The sequence below is a fragment of the Rhineura floridana genome, chromosome 1 (assembly GCF_030035675.1).
Source record: "Rhineura floridana isolate rRhiFlo1 chromosome 1, rRhiFlo1.hap2, whole genome shotgun sequence".
Classification (NCBI taxonomy): Eukaryota; Metazoa; Chordata; class Lepidosauria; order Squamata; family Rhineuridae; genus Rhineura; species Rhineura floridana.
This window is the reverse complement of record NC_084480.1, coordinates 302,747,217-302,768,194: the sequence shown is the minus strand read 5'-3', so window position 1 is coordinate 302,768,194 and position 20,978 is coordinate 302,747,217. Positions and strand designations below refer to the sequence as shown.

The 20,978-nt window shown below is 44.5% G+C and overlaps 1 protein-coding gene across 2 annotated transcripts in view; it reads left to right on the top strand.

Moving 5' to 3' along the window:
- Window positions 1-282: 282 nt before the first annotated feature.
- FAM91A1 (family with sequence similarity 91 member A1) overlaps window positions 283-20,978 on the top strand; it is a 42,153-nt gene continuing 21,457 nt past the window's right edge. Inside the window, exons 1-7 of one of the 2 annotated variants that reach the window (XM_061606166.1) lie at window positions 283-505; window positions 5,004-5,088; window positions 7,192-7,343; window positions 10,521-10,578; window positions 11,997-12,064; window positions 13,310-13,423; window positions 18,534-18,624. In XM_061606166.1, coding sequence (XP_061462150.1) covers window positions 7,260-7,343; window positions 10,521-10,578; window positions 11,997-12,064; window positions 13,310-13,423; window positions 18,534-18,624 — 415 coding nt within the window. In that variant the 5' untranslated portion in view covers window positions 283-505; window positions 5,004-5,088; window positions 7,192-7,259. The other variant, XM_061606156.1, reaches the window with a different exon arrangement.

Here is a 20,978-nt window from a genome sequence, read left to right as displayed (position 1 = left end):
TTTTTATTATATGATATTGATGCAGAATAAAAAATGCACGAAACTTAAATCCAGTGAGGAAGAAAAGAAGCTGCTTATATACAGTACAAGAGTCTGTTGCCAGAAAACACTTAAACCCCGCCCGGGCTGCCTCATCATTCGCTGTTACCTCACAAACGAAAACGGCCTTTTCTTGCAAAGCATCACGGGATTTGTAGTTTCGAGGCAGCCCTGACGCAAAACGACGTGACTGTGACGTTAAATTCCGCGGCTTCAAAAGAACTAAGCCCGCAAAATTTCCGGTAAATGGCGTGGGGTGTTTTGTTTGAAAAGGAGACGATGATGCTGTAGGCCTTTAAAGACCGGAGTTTATCATTGCTTATCGACCGGAGCCGGCCTCTTCTCATGTTGCTCGCCTCAAAGGTCGCGTGCCTTCCGACTACTACGCACAAGAACCGGAAGTGACGTTGCACGGAGGGGGCGGGGTTGCCGGTGCCCGTAACACGGAAGAGCGCTGTGAGGGGAGGTAAACGGGGGGAGGGTGAGAAGGAAAGGAGAGTAGAGCGAAGTCCAGCTTTGGGCTGCTGCTGCTTTTTCCTCGCTGGGTCGTGGCAGTTGCGCGCCGCTCCTCAGGTCCTGGGTTGAGGTTGTGAGGAGGGTTGGGGGCCGCTGCCGCCAAGCGTCATCCCCTCACGCGAGCTCCCTCCACCCCATTCCGGGGTGCCTGCCATGAATGTGGACGTGGAGTTTCACATTCGCCACAACTACTCCTGGGCCCGCCTCCCCGCCAGCGTCAAGCAGGTACTGACTGACCCTTCCCGGCACCTATAAACAACAGCAACAACTCTTTCCCCCTCCCCGCCATCTCTCTTTCCCCTCACCGCCACTGAGTCTTCTGGCTTCCCGTCCCCCACCAACGCCGTGCAAGTAGAGACGGGTCTCCCTTGCACAGCCTTCCCTTTAACTTCCCCTTGCCGATGTCGGGCAACTTTCTGAAGTTCTTCCTTTGATGTAGACCGGGGAGGGCGGACTTCAGGCGTCCGCGATCCACTTTTGTGTTTTTAGTAGAACTAGAACCCGAGACCCACCAAATGCCAAAAGGCATTTAGAATTAAAGTACAGGTTACCTCTCTCTGATCTGAGCAGTTGCTGAGCGCAGGGTATTTTGTTTTGCGTGCCCGAACTGAGCTCAGAGGACAGAGTCCTTCCACACAGAAGTCCACTGCTGGTTATCCCAAGCTTGCTTTTTTTTAGCACTCTAATCGGGGAGTGGAGGGGGATATGGTTGCTATGGTTAAACACGAGTCAGAAATCTGCTGCAAATTACCTTTCTTCCCACTCCTGATATATAGCCTTGCCCCTCCCAGGCACCTGTTTGTTTCTTAGTTAAAATCATTTCTGGACCACCCTCCATCCATGCGGATACTACAGTGCTATATAGTAGGCATGAATGTAATTAAATGTGCCATTAAAAAGCACAATATAACAAATAAAATAGGCCACCATCATATAAAACAGTTGGAGAAGACTGAAATGTCAACTTCTCTTTGCCTTTGCCTTCTCTCTTCTCCGCTATCAGGACAGCTACTGCTAAGCCAGTGTTTCTTCTCAAACACACTAAGCTCTGGCCCATCTTGGGAAGGAAAGCTAGAAGTGGATTCTTGTGTGAAAGCTCTGTGAACTCTGTTCCAGTACTAAACACAAATTTCTGTTTCAAGTGTGCACTCAGGGACACTGTTCCTTGATTTTTAGGATATTCCTTCCCTCCCAATCTACTGTTTGTAGTTAAGGGTTCTAATAAGAAGGTTTCCATAAGCCTGAAATCTGACCATTCTGGTATAGTCTAATCATAATGCCATTGTTTATTTAATTTAATCCATTCTTTCTTTCAAAGAGCTCAGTGTGGTATGTTTGTTTTCTCCATTTTGTCTTCACAACAGTCCTGTGAAGTAGACTAGTGAACATCCACAGTAAGTAGAGAATTGAAGGTGGGTGTGACTAGTCTAGGACAACAATGCAACCACTTCTCCACACTGACTTTCGTTAGAAGAGGAAGATATGTTATATGAAGTTGTCTTATGATGGGCTTTGGCCCATCAACTTCTGTGTTTTCCATCTGGTTGGCAGCAGCTTCCAATTTTTCCCCACCCTTCTTGCTAGAGGTCTTTTTAATTTGATATGTCAGTGTCTTACATGAGACCTTCTGTCTACAAAGTGTGCACTCTGTTGCTGAGCTAGAGGATGCCTCTGAACCACCTGTAAAACCACACACTGGGAAATATCTATCACAATGTGCCTAAAATGTTTGGCATTCTGTGCTGAGATTAAAAGATAAGGTGATCTCTACAATCTAGGCACAATACTGAAAGAATAGTGTGGGAAATTCAAGCACCCATAGAAGTTCCATGAGGACAAAGCAGAGATTCCCAGGTCACATTAAGGCGGGGATGGGAAACCTGTGGCCTTCCAGATGTTGCTCGACTCCAACTCCCATCAGCCCCAGCTAGCATGGCCAATGGGCAGGGATGATGGGAGTTGTAGGAGGGCTACAGGTTCCTCATCCTTGCATTAGTGAGTTGATGTACTAAGGGTACAGACACCTGCACAAATCCAGTGTGGATCAGTGAGGATATACTACCGGGGCCAGTCATTCTATTCCAAGTCTTGGATGGTGGGTAAGCAAGGCATTGCGTATCTCAGGATTCTGTCCTCCTTGAATGTTGTACCCTCCTCCAACCCACAACTTTGAGAAGCCTTGTATTTGTTCACTTGCTGACTATAGTCTCTTGGTGATGTCATACAGGCACTGATATAGATCGTCTTCCCCACACCCACCCCAGTTCCTCTGTCGAGCACTAAATCAAACAGGAATTAGATATAGATATATATCTGCTATGGTTAATGTGAAATATGGTGAATTACTACTTTTGCAAATGACCTAAAAAGATATATCTGCCTGCTAAATTCACTGCCTTTGTCTGAGATTGTCAGCATTCACATGACCTGTCAACTGTTCAATCCAGTATTGATTTGTTATTGATTTATTTTATATATATGATTAAGATCTTTAAGTGATTTTCTAATGAAAATAGAAGTGACATTCAGTAAAATTTTGTAAAAACAAGATTAAGCAGAACAGAGCAACTATTGCAAATGAAATTAAATATCACACAAAACAGAATTACAAATTAAGAGTCAGTTCGGGAAAGCTACAATAACGTAAGTTTTTAAGTGCATTTAAAAGTCATCCCTGTTTTCTACTCATGAGGTCATTCCAAAGAGTGTGTGCTGTCGCCAAGAAAAAAATGCTCTTTTTGCATCCAGTATCCAGCAGATAGGAATTCCTACCCATGATCCTAATATTGTATGACTTCTTTTCATTGGATAGGTATCAGTTCCTTTTTGGGAAACTTGCACATAATTTTTATGCAAAACTCATTCTGCAGTAGAGAGTGTTGTGTATGGAAATCAAAAGATACATTTGAATACTAAGTAATAAGTGAACTTTTGGTGTTCTGCAAGGCATGCTGTGTTAACAAAATAGCATCTTTGCTGATCACCAGTGGTGCTATAAATAAAAGATTTAAAAAAAACCACTGGTATGGTATTTAAGCACTAACCTGGTAGCCATTGGCGTCAAGGAATTGCATGGTGATGAATGGGAGCAGGTTGATGGCACTGAATCCAGAGGGAGAAACCCCCTCCCCTGTACCCCTGTACCCAGCATAGAAGAGCAGCAGGCTGCCGGAGGAGGGATGGTGCTCTCTGTGTCTCCTTTGCCAACCCCAGCAGGCTGGTAGAATTTTTTCTTCAGGCTCATCTCTTTTGTGGGCTTGTTTACAAGGTTTATGTCTACTAAGTAGTTTGTTGCAGGAGATCTAAGTTGATATGCTTTGGTTAATTATCTCTAAACTGGAAAGCATGATTTTTATGTGTATAAATCAAATGAATTAATCTAACCCTTAATTGTTGGTCTAAGCTATGTTGCTTGATAAAACTCCTTTTAACGGTGACCTCATAGTTCAACTTTCACAAGCCTGAGCTATAAAGTTATCTATAGGACAGTGGGTCAACAGCTTGTTCATCTCTCAAGACCATGTTGCAAATTTCTGCCACTGCATTAGCAGCTGTATCACTATATTTTGCTTTTTTCAAGCAACATTTAGGATTTCGAGCACTTAAACCCATGAGCTACACAATTGAAAGCTGTTTGCGACCCTACAAGTGACAGTCATCCTCCAGTCTCAAGCAGAAACCTCTTCACACAACCATCCTTGGTGCTTGAAAGCTCTGTGTGTTCTGGCTCCTTGCCTGTGGCCAGCTGACTGTATGACCCTAACTGCTACAAGCAGAATCCAGCTATCAAAGAGTTGGAGCGGGGTGGGGAAGATTTGCAGTGGCTTCCCAGTAGCAGCACTTGGCAGTGAGTGCATTCTACTATGATGCCACAAATAAGGAGCCAGCACACACTATTTTCAAGTACTTTTTCTGCAACAGAATGAGGTGGTATCCAATTGGTGTCTTTTGGGTGGCAGAAGACATCTGTCAGCAGAAGGGGGAGGGAGGCAATTTTCAGATATTCCCTCTTCCTCTCCCCCCCCCCAATTTGGCTGTGAAGGGTCTGGAGCAAATCTGGAGGGGGTAGAGAATAGGCAGAAGGTGCCTCCCTCTCCCTTCTGCTGACAAATGCTTCCCGTCAGCGGAAGAACACCAACTGGACATTGCACTGTGTGAATTGGCTGTAGTCATCAGTATTTTTGGAGAAATGCCTCAAACTTTTTAACTTTATGATTTTATAACAACTTTTTAGGTCAAGAGTGCCTTGAAATGTTGAGGTTGCAGGCCTAAGCATGCCTATTTTCTCAGTAGTGACTCCCATTGAGATGAATGGCATTTTCTTCAAGCATTGTGTGCCTACGATCAGGGGTTTACTTTGTAAAAAAAAAAAAATCGGTGTAACGCATTGTATGATGCTTTTAGCAGTTTAACAAAATGAGTATGGGTTGTGTGTTTTTTTTTGGTAGGGTCTTGGAAACTCGCAGCGAGAATATGAAAAGCAGGTTGTGTTGTATAGTATCCGCAATCAGCTACGGTACCGAAATAACTTAGGTGAGTACAGAAATATAAAATTGGGAGAGGGGAAAATATTTTTGTAAACAAAACATAACAGCTACCTCAGAGAAACATGTCCATACCAGCTGCGCCCTCAGCACTGAAGTGCCTATGCACACCACCTTGACTAATGCATATACTAATAGGAAGTTCAGCTGAAGGACCAAGGAAGTACATGATCTCCTATGAACTATAGCAAACATTTATAAAATGGCATAGGAACAACTAAGAAGGAAGGGTGCTACAGTATTGTTGCCCATTCACAGCAGTAACCAGAAAGCGTTGTAAGATTTGCCTTGAACTTAAGTGGATATGTAAGGTGTTATGTATTTTAGAATCATAGAACAGTAGAGTTGGAAGGGGCCTATAAGGCCATCAAGTCCAACCCCCTGCTCAATGCAGAAATCCAAATCAAAGCAAAGCATTTTAAATAAATGCACTGAAAAATCATCAATGTATAACTTGGAAATAAGATCCAGTGACTTCTTGTGGTTGATTTTTGATGGAATTTAAATTCCACACAATACATTGTGTATCTGGGTGCACACATTACCCAGTGTTACCACGTTATTGTTCTGCAACCCATTTTATGCTGTTATGCTGTCTTCCTTTACTCCTCCCCTCCCCTTGTTGTTTTCACTGCTTACTGTTAAGTTTTTCTTACTGGTATGTCTGTAGTTCTCAAGTGCATGGCAGGACTTCCTGTGTGCCCATTTCTCTCCTCCAAACTTAGCTTCAGTACTTGGTGACAGTGTTGCTGTCCTACAACAGGGATGGTCAGACCTATTTTCTCTCAGGGGCTACTTTCCTTGGGGTAATCTATCAGGGGTCGTATGCCAGCATTGGGCAGAGCCAGACATAAAAGTGTTCTGGATTAATTTACCTGGAATAAAAATCACACTGCTTCAATTTTCACCATGGTTACGTCAGATTAGAATTCTCAATCCTATGCATAGAATCATAGAATAGTAGAGTTGGAAGGGGCCTATAAGGCCATTGGGTCCAACCCCCTACTCAGTGCAGGAACCCAAATTAAAGCATACCCAACAGTTGGGCGCTCCAGCTGCCTCTTGAAGGCCTCCAGTGTCGGAGAGCCCACTACCTCTCTAGGTCATTGGTTCCAATGTCGTTCCACTCTTTAACAGTTAGGAAGTTTTCCCTGATGTTCAGTCAAAATCTGACTTCCTGAAACTTGAGCCCATTATTCCGTGTCCTGCACTTTGGGATGACTGAGAAGAGATCCTGGCCCTCCTCTGTGTGGCATCCTTTCAAGTATTTGAAGAGTGCTATCATATCTCCCCTCGTTCTTCTCTCAGAGCTAAACATGCCCAGTTCTTAAAAGTACAGGTGATTTTTTTTTAGTACAGCAGTCCAATATAGTTACTGTTCAGGAAAGCAAGTAAATGTAATCCCTTTCTGACTTCAGTATGCTCCGCATAGAGACATATTGCAGAAACCCGCCAGTTTGTTCTCAGCTGGGGAAAGGACATCTTTTCCCCAAACCATTAAAAAAATATTTTTATCAAATAAAATACTGCTGCTTCCAGTTATTCTGAAGCTCCAAAGAAGCAGGAAAAACACTTTAAAATGCCAAAAAAGTAAGGAGGAAATTAACAGGGAAAAGGGGACTCTGATGGGATGGAAGAATAGGGCATTTTCAGGAGGTGTCTGGAGGATTGCATAAAATAGTTTCCCAGGCCACAGATTGCCCACCGGTGATCTACAGGTTTATTCCAAGTTCCTTGTTCCAAAACTGGCTTATTCCAAGAGCTCTTGTTAGTTGACTGCCTTCTAATCCATCTGTTTGGATTAGTGGGAACAGGTAACTGATGAGGAATTCTCTTGCATTTGCAACAAGATTAGTGTTATCTTCTGCTATGCCATAGACTTCAGTATACCTACCTGCTCTCCTCTTTTTGTTTAGACTCTCCCCCCCCCCCTTGTGTGAGTACACAGGGCATGCTCCAAATCTCCGTGCAAGTCGAGCTTCAAATCTGCTCAGGAACCTCCCCCAAGTTCACACCCAATAAAATTCTTAGCATTCTAACAAATTTATGGAGACACTTCCTACAACATACTAACACTTCCTTCCTGTCCCAGTTAAGCACGTCAAGAAAGATGAACGCAGATACTATGAGGAACTGTTAAAATACAGTAGAGATCATCTCATGTTATACCCTTACCACTTGTCTGACATCATGGTGAAAGGTCTGAGGATAACACCCTTTTCGTATTACACAGGAATAATGGAGGTGAGTTTGGATAAATGCTTAAACAAGGCATGTCGTGTCCTCCTAGCAGTTTATGCCACTGCGGTGGAAAATAATGTCAGCCAGCTGGAGTCATGTGACTATTATTGTTAGCTTTTTGCCAGGCTGCTGCTGGTGATAAGTGGCAGGAAACACAATCTCCATAGCATTGAGCTGGCATTAGCACTTTGGGCTTGCAGCCCAATTGGTCCAATGAAGGAGCTTGCAAACTTGCATTCAGTGAAAGCAGCAAAGAGCACTTGGGTGTCTCTCAACACATGGGAGAAACAAACAATGCATAGTGTGCTGCAGAGTCAGTTGATCATTGCTGGTGGCTGTAGTCAGTGTCCTGTTCTTTCTTAATGAGAGTATTGCCACTGAATTCCATAAAATAGGTCCATAAAATTCCTTGAAACACAGGCTTGTATACTGCTGTCACTAAAGCAGCTTTTTACATGAGGCAAGGGAAGCTGCTATTATATCTATTATCGCCAATTCAGTCCTTCCTCCAAGGAACTCAGGAGGGTAATTTCATCTTGGTCTGCCATTCCTCAGATGTATTTCCATTACAAGTGTTTGCTACCCTGTAAAGTGGCAGAGTCTAGGATCACACCTCTGTGTTGAACTGAATAGCTTCTAAAATACCATGAAATAGGATGATGTCTAGTCCAGTCCTGTCGTCCCCTGCACCCAAGCATTCTTTTTATTTTGTTGTATCACCACTGGTTTTGGATTTTGTGGTGATGTGGTATCTAATGGCTTGGCTGCAGTATATTTACTGTAATTCTCAAACTGATTAATCTGGAATAGTCTCACAGCTGGAAGAGATCTGGAATCATGTTTTTATGGTCACCCATTGGGTAAGCCCTTCCACCTCAAGGTAGTTGTGAAGATAAAATGGAAAGGACGGATGGACCTCTGTACACTTCCTTGGGCTCCTTGGAGCAATGGCTGGGCATATATGTGATCAATTACAAAAGAGAGCAGCTCCAAAGTCAGTGGTATGCGTAGTGTAGTGGCAAATTCAGAAGTTCAATGTCCCTTTATGATAGTCACAGCCGCCGCCCCCTATTTTTTTACTGCAGGGTTGAGAATGAGATCCTTGTTAATAGTAATAATAATAATAAAATTTTATTTCTGGGCCGCCTATCTGGCCGAATTAACGGCCACTCTAGGCGGCGTACATAGACTAAAATATAACATAGAGTAAAATATAACATATAATACAAAACAACAATAAGTATACTCAATCCAAACCTACCCCCATCATACAAAAATTTAAACTAAATTAGACAGAGGTCTCGAATGCCTGCCTAAAAAACCATGTTTTCAGTTCTCGGCGGAAGCCTGTCAGGGAGGAGGCATGGCGGAGATCATAAGGCAGAGAGTTCCAGAGGGCGGGGGCCACAATTGAAAATGCCCTCTCTCTGGTCTGCACCAGCTTAGCTGTTTTGACTGGTGGGACCGAGAGAAGGTCTTGGGAGGCTGATCTCGTTTGGCGGCCTATCTGGTGATGCTGAAGGCGTTCCTTTAGATAAACTGGACCAAAACTGTGTAGGGCTTTAAAGGTTAAAACCAACACCTTGAATTGGGCCCGGTAAACAACTGGTAGCCAGTGCAGATCTTCAAGTACTGGAGTGATATGGTCTCGGCGGCGGCTGTTCCTGATCAGACGTGCCGCCGCGTTCTGTACCAGCTGTAATTTCCGGACCGTAGCCCCACGTAGAGCGCATTACAATAGTCTAAGCGAGAGGAGACCAGGGCATGTACCACCCGTGGGAGCAGATGGACAGGGAGGTAGGGTCGCAGCCTTTGTATCAAATGTAATTGATACCAAGCTGCCCGGCTCACCGCCACGACCTGAGCCTCCATGGACAGCTGGGAATCAAGAACAACACCGAGGCTGCGAACCTGGTCCTTCAGGGGCAATCTTACCCCATTGAACACCAGGTCAAAATCACCCAACTTCCTCCTATCTCCCACAAGCAGTACCTCGGTCTTGTCAGGGTTCAGCTGCAGCCTGTTTCCTCCCATCCATTCACTTACGGCCTCCAGGCACTTGGAAATGGTAACCACAGCCATCTCTGGTGAGAACTTAAATGAGAGATAGAGCTGAGTGTCATCCGCCTTCTCTTGCAACCACAGACGTCCCTAGGAGCCAGTAAACTTTTAAAGAGAATATTAGCTACTGAGAAGAGTCTTCTCAGTGGCTGACTCGCTTCCTTTCACTCTGATTGGCTCAATACAGCAGAAAAGGGCAAGGAAGCATGTTAGAAGATTCTTATCAGAGTCCCTTTTCATGCTGATTGGCTCACTGGATGCTGGAGACATAGAGACCCTGCTCCCAAAAAAGTAAGGGATCTAAGACCCTCCCAAGACCCTGGACAATTACACCCCTGGCAGTATGAGAATTGTGAAGTTCACATGTATCCTCTGTCCCATTCTAACAATCTGTTCTGTGCATTGGAGTATCATTGTTCAAATGGAGCACCACTGTCCCTCCATCTCTGTCTCCTACTGCCCCCCCCATGTATTTTGATGAGGGAAGCACAGAAATTCATTATTTTTGTGTCTGGATCACTTCTCTCAGTTGAAATGAATGAGACACTCTGTGTTCATGTCTAGATCTGGGTGTTGTTTTTCTAAAATCAATTTTCCTTCATTTTGCTCATCTAATTTTAGGTTCAAGAGTTGGGATTTTATTCATCTATGTAGGGTTGTATCCAACAGGACATTCATTTCCTCTCCTTCCCCTACACACACCCAAATGTGCTCTGGTTGATTCCCCCAACCTCTGGAGCTGATTTTGAGGGTACAAGGGCTGGAGGGCACAGGAGGAAGAAGTAGTTTAATTGCACACACAGACATCTGTGGCACAAGCTGCAGTTCTGGATACAGCCCTTATATTGTAAATATTTCTATACTGCCCTTCATCCAATAATGTCAGAGTGGTTCATTATACAACTTACAATAAAATAAAAATACCACAAAACACAATAATATTCCAAGCGACTGTTACACTTATAATGTGAAACATTATAAAACCAATAGTTAAACACAACCCCCCCTTGAACTAGAGCTTGGTTTCACATATTTACCAATATTAACATCAGTGCACAGTTATGAAATAAAGAGCTACAGTAATTCAAGCTGACACTGCAACTTTTTTCCTTTGTAAAGGATATAATGAATAGTGAAAAAAGCTACGATTCATTGCCCAATTTTACTGCTGCAGACTGTAAGTATAAGATTTCATTCTGTTTCCACAGGCAAAATAATTTTTTTTAAAAAAGCTCGTTTCAAAAGCATAGATGCATGATAGCTCCTTGTTGAAATTGCAAAATTTGTTTAATATTGAGGATGAGAATTAAATGCCTGATGTTTTAAGAAGAGAACAAAAAAAAGATACTGATTAAAAGAAAAACCAGTTAAGGAAGTAAAACACTGGCCCACAAGTGAAGCAACTGTCTTTATAATAACTGTGTTGTCTTGGCTATAATATTTGCATTTGGATAACTTACATCATTCCACTTTACCCATTTAACAGCCACCACATTGGCTTTTACGGAGATGTTTGTCAGCATAGTAGCTCTAGGAGCAAATGTAGTATGTAAATAAGTCATAATGTCTTTTTCCTTCCCACTAGGAATGGACTTGATTTTTTTTAATCACTTGGAACTCCAGCTGGAGGAGGGAGACAGTGATAATTTCTGGGGAATTGCTAATTTCTGGGGCTGCCCTTCTGTCAGTTGTCACTTTTGATGGTCTTGTTACAGAGCCAGACCAAATGGTAATGAGACAGGCCTTCCCCTTCTCTCTTGCACCAAATGTGGATCCTTTAAAACCCACAGTTCCAGAACAAACTGCTAAGACAGTGGATTGCCTTTGATGAAATCGATAACAATTGCATGCATTGTCTGAAACCTCAAAGTGGCAAAAGGACTTAAGGAAGCATTTTATGGTTCAAGTTGATTAATTCTGTTTCTATTCATGAGGGTGCTTCAGACTGAATTTCCAGGCATCTTTCGTGGCAAGGATGTAGTTACATAGTGCTACAGCTGTGTGCATGATAAGAATGGGAGAGCTGCAAATAATGTACCCTGCTTGTAAACAAAACAAGGAAACCATTTAGATTTATTTATTTATTTATAAAATTACTTAAATGCCACCTTTGGGGCATTGCTCATCCGAGGTAACTCAGAATCAGAGACATAAAATAAATTCAGAAAATCTAAAAATAATTGAAACTGACCGAAGCAGTAACTTTAACAGTTATTAAAAAGGCCAGTTAAAAACTGATTGGAAAAAGCCTGATTTAAGAAAAGATGTTTTAAAAAAGGTTGGTTTTAAAAAGGTTTTTAAAAATGTGTGGTGGAGAGACCACAGGGGAGGGCCATAGTCCGGGGGGTGGGGTGGGCACCACACAAAAGGGCCTGTCTTGTGCGCCTGCCTGGGTGAATATTTCCAGGTGAATATGTTTCAACTCCAAATGACAGACACCAGATTCATTTTCTCATAGATGTTCCAGCCACTGGCCTTGCTAAAAAGCTCCTGCTTGGCTGCAAAGCAACTGATGAAAACAGTACTGTGGAATAATGTGGTTCAGAGCAGTTTCACAAGTATAATTCTGTTTTAATGGTTTTATTTTTTTTTCAGGCCTAAGACTTCTTGGCATAGGAAGAAACCAGTACATTGATCTAATGAACCAGTGTAGATCATCAAAAGTAGGTGGTTCAGGGGTTTTTCCCCTCTCCTGTCTCCTCTCCCTACTCGCCTTCATCTGATCTAATATTGATTAGAAGTTTTAGAAGTGCATAGCATCCTTTTAAAAGAAGAACATATTTGGGGGGGAAATCCCAATCTCAAATATAAAATGTTTTGAACCCCCACCTGCCATTTCTGAGCTGAGCCCTGGCTCATAGTGACCATAGCAACATGAAAAGGTCTTGCAGCGCTTCTGAAGGTATAGCAGAATTGGATCAACTAGTTTAGGTCTCTGGGATAAGTAGCAGCAATAACAGCCTATCCAGGGGCGGACAACCCTTTTCCTGTCAAGGGCTGCATTCTCTTGGAGGCAGCCTGGCTGGGGCTGGAGCCAAAACTGGATGGGGCCACCCCTTTCAACACAATGCCGCAATCCAACCTGAATGTTACCAGGGTCATTAAATCATAGAATCATAGAGTAGTAGAGTTGGAAGGGGCCTATAAGGCCATCAAGTGCAACCCCCTGCTCAATGCAGGAATCCAAATCAAAGCATTCCCAACAGATGGCTGTCCAGCTGCCCCTTGAATGCCTCCAGTGTCGGAGAGCCCACTACCTCTCTAGATGTGAGTGGGTTGAATACTTATGCAAACAACATGTTTCAGTTTTTTATGTTTCTTACAAGCATTTCCCAACATAAAACCAATGTTACCTTACAGTAATTGATTTTGAGTTTGTGTTTCAAAATAAAATACCATACAGAACGAAATTACAATGTGCCATTTGTAATTCAGTAATATGAGAGCATTGGTCACGGGTCTGACTACTTTTGCAAGGCATTGTATAACCTTAAAGCAAAACTGTAGCTTCTTCTGTCTCAATTTGTGTGACAGAGAGACATTTAAGCATAAAGCAGAACAGAAACGTCTTTCCCTAGAAACTGTCACACTTGCTCACTTTATTCCTTCATATTTTTTTAAATGTGGTGAAACAGTCTATTTCTGTTTTGCACAGTTGCACAAAACCTTTCTGAAGATCAGCAATGAAAAGTGGCACATTTCCTTCCTTATTATAGTATATTGTGCTTTAGGGAGGTTTAGAGATCTGAGTGTTGTGTTTAGAAAATATGAGGACTTAATAGTTGCTTCTAAGATAGTAAATTGGCCACTTCCTTGTCCTTTAACATATACAGTTTATACAGTCTTGTGATAGTTTGAAAGTGCAGTCTAGAAATATTTAAATAAGCAAATGTACTGTGCCACTTCAGAAATTTTTCAGAAGGAAAACTGCTCGTGATCTACTACCCATGAAGCCAGTTGAGATTGCAATAGAGGCGTGGTGGGTGGTACAAGCCGGTTTCATCACCGAGGACGACATAAAGGTATCTTCACAAAAAGAAGTCTTGCTCTAACCAGTCTTGATCTTTGGGTGTATAACTGTCAGGCAGAAATCTTCTACACACTTACCTGGAAGTAGGTCCCATTGAACACAGTAGAAACTACTAGAATGTGTGTAGGATTCCAGTGTAGATTGTGTATTTCTTCCTCACGTTCTAGATCAGGAACGTATAAATACTTGCTGTTGTGATCACAAAAATCTCTTGTGTCATAGGTATTTGACACAATTATTTTATAGTTATGGCATTAATGATATTTACACAAAATGCGTCAGACTGCCTTGTGGATTTGGCGATGATGCGGTCAAAATGGCATCCCATGTAAGCCAAGCAGGATACCTTACATGATTCTGGAAAATGGTACTTGATTCCTATTTAACAGCTTTCTGCTGTCACAAGTGTATGTTACTGTTAAGGGAATGGTGCTTCTCCAGTGGCTCATGTGATGTTCCCAGCATTTATTATTATTATTATTATTATTATTATTATTTATTAAATTTATTAGTTGCCCATCTGGCTGGCTGTCCAGCCACTCGGGGCGACGTACAAAGTAAAAACATACAAATACATTAAAACATTAAAAATCTCAACAATAATAATAAAACCTAACCCACCCCAAAAGCCTGCCTGAAGAGCCAGGTCTTCAAGGCCCAGCAGAAGCTCATCATAGAGGGGGCATGGCAGAGATCATTTGGGAGGGAATTCCACAAAGTGAGGGCCACAATTGAAAAAGCCCTCTCCCTAGTTCTCACCAGTCTAGCTGTTTTAACTGGTGGGATAGAGAGAAGGCCTTTTGAGGCTGATCTTGTTGAGCGGCATCCCTGATGATGTTGGAGGCGCTCCTTCAGATAGACTGGGCCGAAACCGTATAGGGTTTTAAAGGTCAGAACCAACACCTTGAATTGGGCCCGGAAAACAACCAGTAACCAGTGCAACTCCTTCAGCACTGGAGTGATGGGATCTCGCCGGCGGCTGCCTTTAATCAGGTGAGCTGCTGCATTCTGTACCAGTTGCAGCTTCTGGACCGTTTTCAAGGGTAACCCCACGTAGAGCGCATTACAGTAGTCTAGGCGAGAGAAGACCAGGGCACGTACCACAGATGGGAGCAGATGGTTGGGAAGGTAGGGGCGCAGCCTCCGTATCAGATGGAGTTGATACAGCGCCGCCCGGCTCACAGCCGAGACGTGAGCCTCCATGGACAGCTGGGAGTCAAGAATGACCCCCGGGCAGCGGACCGAGTCTTTCAGGGGCAATTGTACCCCATTGAGCACCAGGTCAACATCCCCCAACCTTCCCTTGTCTCCCACAAACAGTACCTCAGTTTTGTCAGGGTTCAGCTTCAGCTTATTCCTTCCCATCCAGCCACTCCGACTCCAGGCACTTGGATAGGGTTTCTACAGCCAACCTCGGTGAAGATTTGAATGAGAGATAGAGCTGTGTGTCATCCACATACTGGTGACACTGCAGCCCAGATCCTCTGATGATAGGCCCCAGCGGCTTTATATAGATGTTGAACAGCATTGGGGAGAGGATGGAACCCTGTGGCACCCCACAAGTGAGAGGCCAAGGATCCGAAACCTCATCCCCCAATGCCACTCTCTGGTACCTACCAGAGAGGAAGGAATGGAACCACTGCAATACAGTGCCCCCTATGCCTAACCTCTTCAGGCGGTCCAGAAGGATACCGTGGTCAACGGTATCAAAAGCCGCTGAGAGATCCAGGACAAGGAAGGTGCATTTGCCCCTATCCAACGCCCTCCTGATATCATCCACCAAGGCGACCAAGGCCGTTTCAGTCCCATGTCCAGGCCTGAAGCCTGATTGAAATGGATCCAGATAATCCGCTTCCTCCAAATGCACTTGCAACTGCTTCGCCACCACCCTCTCAACCGCCTTGCCCAGGAATGGCAGATTTGAGACTGGGCGAAAGTTGTTCAGATCTTGGGGATCCAAGGAGGGCTTCTTTAGAATTGGTTTTATTACTGCCTCCTTGAGAGGTGAAGGCATTACTCCCTCTTCCAGGGACGTATTTACCACCATCTGGATCCCCTCACCCAGTCTGTCCTTGCAGCTCATAATGAGCCACGACGGGCAAGGGTTGAGTAAGCAAGTGGTTGGCTTTAAGGCTGAAAGCACCTTGTCCACTTCATCAGAAGGAAGAAGCTGGAACCGATCCCACACAACCGGAGCACCACTGGCCGCCTCTGGCTCGCTCACTGTGTCCACAGCGCACGGAATAGCACTCTTAATACGATCGATTTTCTCCGTAAAGTGCTTTGCAAACTCATCATAGGAGGCCTTAGCATGTTCCATCGGTTTCAGGACAACTGGACCGACCAGGCTCTGGACCACTTGGAACAGCCTCCTGGGCAGCACTCTGTGGACGCAATAGAGGCAACATAAAAATCCTTTTTTGCTGCCTTCATCACCACATGGTAGGCTGCCGCTGCTGCAGCCGCTCTAACCCATGTCCGATCGTCGTCAGAGCAAGATTTCCCCCACTGGCACTCTAGCCGTCTCACCTCCCGCCTCAGAGTTCGCAACCGTGGAGTATACCACGGTGCCATCTGAGCTCTATTCAGGGGGAGAGGGCATTTCGGAGCCACCCGGTCTAATGCCCCGATGATTGCAGCATGCCACCCCTGCACCAGGGTCTCAACCGAGTGCCCGAGTGTATGCTCCAAAGAATCCCCAAGCGCATTCAGGAATCCATCTAGATCCATCAGACATCTGGGGTGGACCATCCTAATGGGTTCTCCACCCCCATGGAGGGTGTGTGGCACCAAGAAGTCCACCCTCACCAAGTAGTGATCTGACCATGACAAGGGGGTGATGGATTTACTCCCAATTTTCAGATCACTCTTCTCCTCTCCCGAGACAAACACAAGGTCGAGTCCATGACCAGCTACATGGGTGGGCCCCGTTGGAATAAGGTGCAGCTCCCAGGAAGCCATGGTTTCCATGAAGTCCCGAGGCGCCCCTGTGAGGATGGCCTCCGAATGTACATTAAAGTCTCCCGATACTAACAAGTTTGGGGAGTGCACACGCACATCCGAGACCACCTCCAGTACCTCGGCCAGGGAGTCTGTTGTGCAGCGGGGTGGATGGTACAAGAGCAGAATCCCTAGACTGCCCTTTGGGCCCAACCTCCAGTACATGCAGTCAACAACCTTGGTCTCACGGAGAGGAGGCCTGGTGAGAACCAGGGACCTTGGTAAATAACCGCCCCTCCCTGACTACCGACCCTCGGCTGCTGTGCATACAAGAACCCAGCTGGACACATGGCTGAGAGGATAGGAGCAGCGGCCTCATCGGGCCAGGTTTCCGTAATACATGCCAGGTCTGCGCCCTCATCCAATATCATATCATGGATGAGAGATGTTTTTTGGGCAGCAGACCTGGCATTGCACAGCAGCAATCGAAGGCCAGAGTATGGAGTCAAGCATCCCCCAGCTATCTTTTGGCTCTGGACAGGCCTGGAACAGGGGACAGATATTACCCATTTCTCCTTAGTTCCTCTTACCTGACTTGGCCTGCCCCTAGCACTCCACCAGCATCTGCTTCCCAGCCTCGTTATATATTGGCCTCCCCCCTCCCCCATCACTCCTCTCCGATTGACACATGCCCCTGACACTGGCTTCCACAACTCAGGCAGGCCACCCACCCTTAAAACCACCAAACAACAACCCAACAAACCCTTCACCCCCACCAACAATTAATTTAAAATCATTACTTATCAACCAGGCCCCCACTCCTCTGTGGTTCTGCACCCTCCTCCCCTCTTCTGGGCAGCAGGACATGCCCTTGCCCTTGTGTTCCCCCAAAGGGGCGGACCCGCCCCCGCAGGAGTCCTGCTTTTATCTGCCAGCCCCTCAACTGCTACAGCTGGGTTAGGTGGTACTTGCTGGCAGAAACTGCTGAGTCACAGCTGTTGGGGCCTGGGTCTGCAAGGAGGTAGATCTCTCACAGAAGTCCCACAGGTGGCGTCAACCCGACAGAGCAGCAACAGCAGCTAGATGGTACACTTGCCTGGCGTCATCTCTCCTGTAGAGATGTTCGTGGGGGCACTTCCTCTCCCTGTAGAGTATGCTGGAATAATCAAAAATATTCTGCAGGTAACCTAAGTTCGAAGCTGTAGCCACATTGCATGGGAGTGAATTCCATAAGCAAATTATGTGTTACAGAATATTTTATTTTTGTCCATCCTCATCCTGCTGCCAGTCAGTTTTATTAGCTGAGTTCTAGTGTTATTGGGGGAGTGGAGAGTGTTTCATCTATTAAAAAGTATTCAATCCCTACTTGATTAGCCCCACCAAATAAGTTTGGGTTTGAGGTTAGACCATCTGCATGGTTGAAGAGCCCTTATTCTGGAACTTGAGAAGCCCCCAATAAAGCAAGAGTGCCTCTGATAGTCCCAAAGCTATAAGGGTTCTACTTAGTTAGGATGGCTCTTTGCAGAGCACACCTGAACAAAATTAAAATGGGCGGTTCTCCCTACTTTCAGCCTTTTTATTATATAAAATAATCTCTTGTATATTAATAAAACAGTCTTGATCAGAAAAGTCAAAGGGACCGATAAAAGTCAATAGACTATACATATAACCAGTCAATTGATTTCCTTCCCTTAGTCCCAATCGTAATATTAAAGCAGGTGGGCAGAGTGCTTGACACGTGTGTGTGTGTGTCTAATCCTCGAGCCACCTATCTTTAAACCCTTCTTGCGCTCTCCTCAGCCTGTGCAAAGACCTTAGGTTTACTTGGTAACTGTATCTCACCACGAACTCAAGCAAGTAAACAAGGCCAGTGAAGTTGGTTAGCTCCATGATAACATAACGTCTCAAAATATATCCTTGGAAATAGAGTGCAGTTCACTGGTCACAAAAATTGCTTCGCTGGTCATGGGATTACAAAATGGTTCTCCTCTGCATTCTTTTTGGAGGCTTCAGTTCTCCGTTAAATAGCTAAGTACGAGGTACCAACTGGGCCCATCTATCACAGGGTATCTGAGGTCTGTCACAGTTGTACTTTCTCTTTGTCAAACTGCAGTCTAAATGCTAATGCAAATATGTGATTTAATATGGACATTTCTCACTAGATTTGCACTACCTCTGAAAAATCTGCTGTCGATAAGATCATTGATTCAGGTCCTCAGCTTGCTGGATCTCTGGATTACAATATAGTTCACAGTGAGTTCTAGGCATTGTTTTCTGTTTGCTTTTGCCAGTTGTATTTGTTTTTCTAGATTTAGGATAAGATGTGCCCAAGGTTACACTCCACACTGTGGCTAGGATCCAAACAACTTTTGCAAGGGGGTCTCGCTAAAGCAGTGGGATTTTTGCTTTCGTTGCTGCTGTTGGAATCCTTGATTGCCATGCTGTATCACAAAGCTTTTGAGGCTCCCTTCAATTTCAAAAGTGGTTTTGTCATGTGGTATTGGAGGTGGGGGGTAATAAAAGCCTGCTTTGACACATGGAACTTGTTTCATAGTTGGTTTTATCCTGGCTGGTGTAATTTACCTTGAGCCCTGAATGTGTTTTCTGTGAGATGGCCAGATATGACAGATACATAACTGAGAGAATAATGGAGTATAATTCTCAAGGGTTTTGTTGGAGAGTGGCGAAATTGGGAATGGAGAGACTGAGTGAGCCTTTATGTGTGTTTGAATCTTTGCTAAAGATTATACCTTCCCTGCAAATTAGGCAGAGCCTTTCAGCTTTAAAATAAGAAATAACTACTTTATTCTGGAAATACATGCTGGATAGGAAAGAGTTCTACATCTAGCTAACTAGCTTAGTTGGAGATGCAAACACTAAGCCTAGTGTTTGCTCTCATGCTTGGAGGAGAGGGAGAGACAAAGAATGTCTGCTCTCCCTCTCAAGAGAAAGAAGAAGAAGGAAGGGAGGAAGGAGATGTGGTCAACATCCTATGCATATCAGTCTAGCAGTAAGGGAGAGACAGCAGGAGATCAAAGGATAGGTATTAGCCTAGCAGGAGGTCTCCTCTCTAGCTACCCTTTTTTAACCCCATGCAGCCTCAACCCACAAGTTGGAGTTGAACCACATATTCCAACAGGTTTCACCATAGTTACACATGGACTGGCATATAGGTCAAAAACATAAGAGGAGCCCTGCTAAATCAGACCAAATGCCCATCTAGTCTAGCATCCTGTTCTCACAGTGACCAACCAGATGCCTATGGGAAGCTCAGAAGCTGAATGTGAGTGCAATAGCACTGTCTCTACTTGCGGTTCTCAACAAGTGATATTCAGAGACCTACTGTCTCCTACGCTGGAGGAAGTACATAGCCATCATGATTAGTAGCTATTGATAACCTTCACCTCCCTGAATTTGTCTAATTCTCTTTTAAAGCCATTGAACTAAAACTCCCAACTAGGGATAGGGGAGAAATTCAGATAGGTTTGCATTTTAATGCAAGCCTACCTACATCTCATTTCCGGAAACAATACATAGATCGATATGCAGCTGTCCTTCGAGGATTGTACTTCTCAGATGTTGCAATGCAGTTCCCCAGACGGAAAATGTTTACAAAAATATATCGGGAATATATATTAAGGGAAAGTTGCCTTGCATACAGCAGTGAAAATTTATTTATTTATTTATTTATTTTATTCGATTTTTATACCGCCCACAGCCAAAAGGCTCTCTGGGCGGTGTACAACATAATTAAGATACAATAAAATCACAGAAAACGATAAGAACCTACATTTTAAACAATTAAAACAACCTGATATATATTAAAAGCTGAAAATAGATGAAAGTAGATTAAAATGCCTGGGAGAATAAAAAGGTTTTAACCTGGCGCCGAAAAGATACGAGTGTAGGCGCCAGGCGCACCTCGTCAGAAAGACTGTTCCATAATTCAGGGGCCACCACTGAAAAGGCCCTAGATCTGGTTACGACCCTCCGAGCCTCTCTATGAGTTGGTACTCGGAGGAGGGCCTTTGATGTTGAACGTAGTGAACGGGTAGGTTCATATCGGGAGAGGCGTTCTGCTAGGTATTGTGGTCCCGCGCCGTGTAAGGCTTTATAAGTCAAAACTAGCACTTTGAATTTGGCCTGGAAACAAACAGGTAGCCAGTGCAAATGAGCCAGAACAGGTGTTATATGTGCGGACTGCCTGGTCCTCGTCAACAGTCTGGCTGCTGCGTTTTGCACTAGCTGTAGTTTCCGAACTGTCTTCAAAGGCAGCCCCACGTAGAGCGCGTTGCAGTAATCCAATCTAGAGGTTACCAGAGCATGCACAACTGAGGCGAGGTCGTCGCCATCCAGATAGGGGCGTAGCTGGGCTACCAACCGAAGGTGGTAGAACGCATTCCGTGCCACCGAGGCCACCTGAGCCTCGAGAGACAGGAATGAATCGAAAAGAACCCCCAAGCTACAAACCTGTTCCTTCAGGGGGAGTGTAACCCCATCCAGAACAGGTTGAACATCCACCATCTGGGTGGAAAAGGCACTCACCATCAGCGTCTCAGTCTTGTCAGGATTGAGCCTCAGTTTATTAGCTCTCATCCAGTCCATTA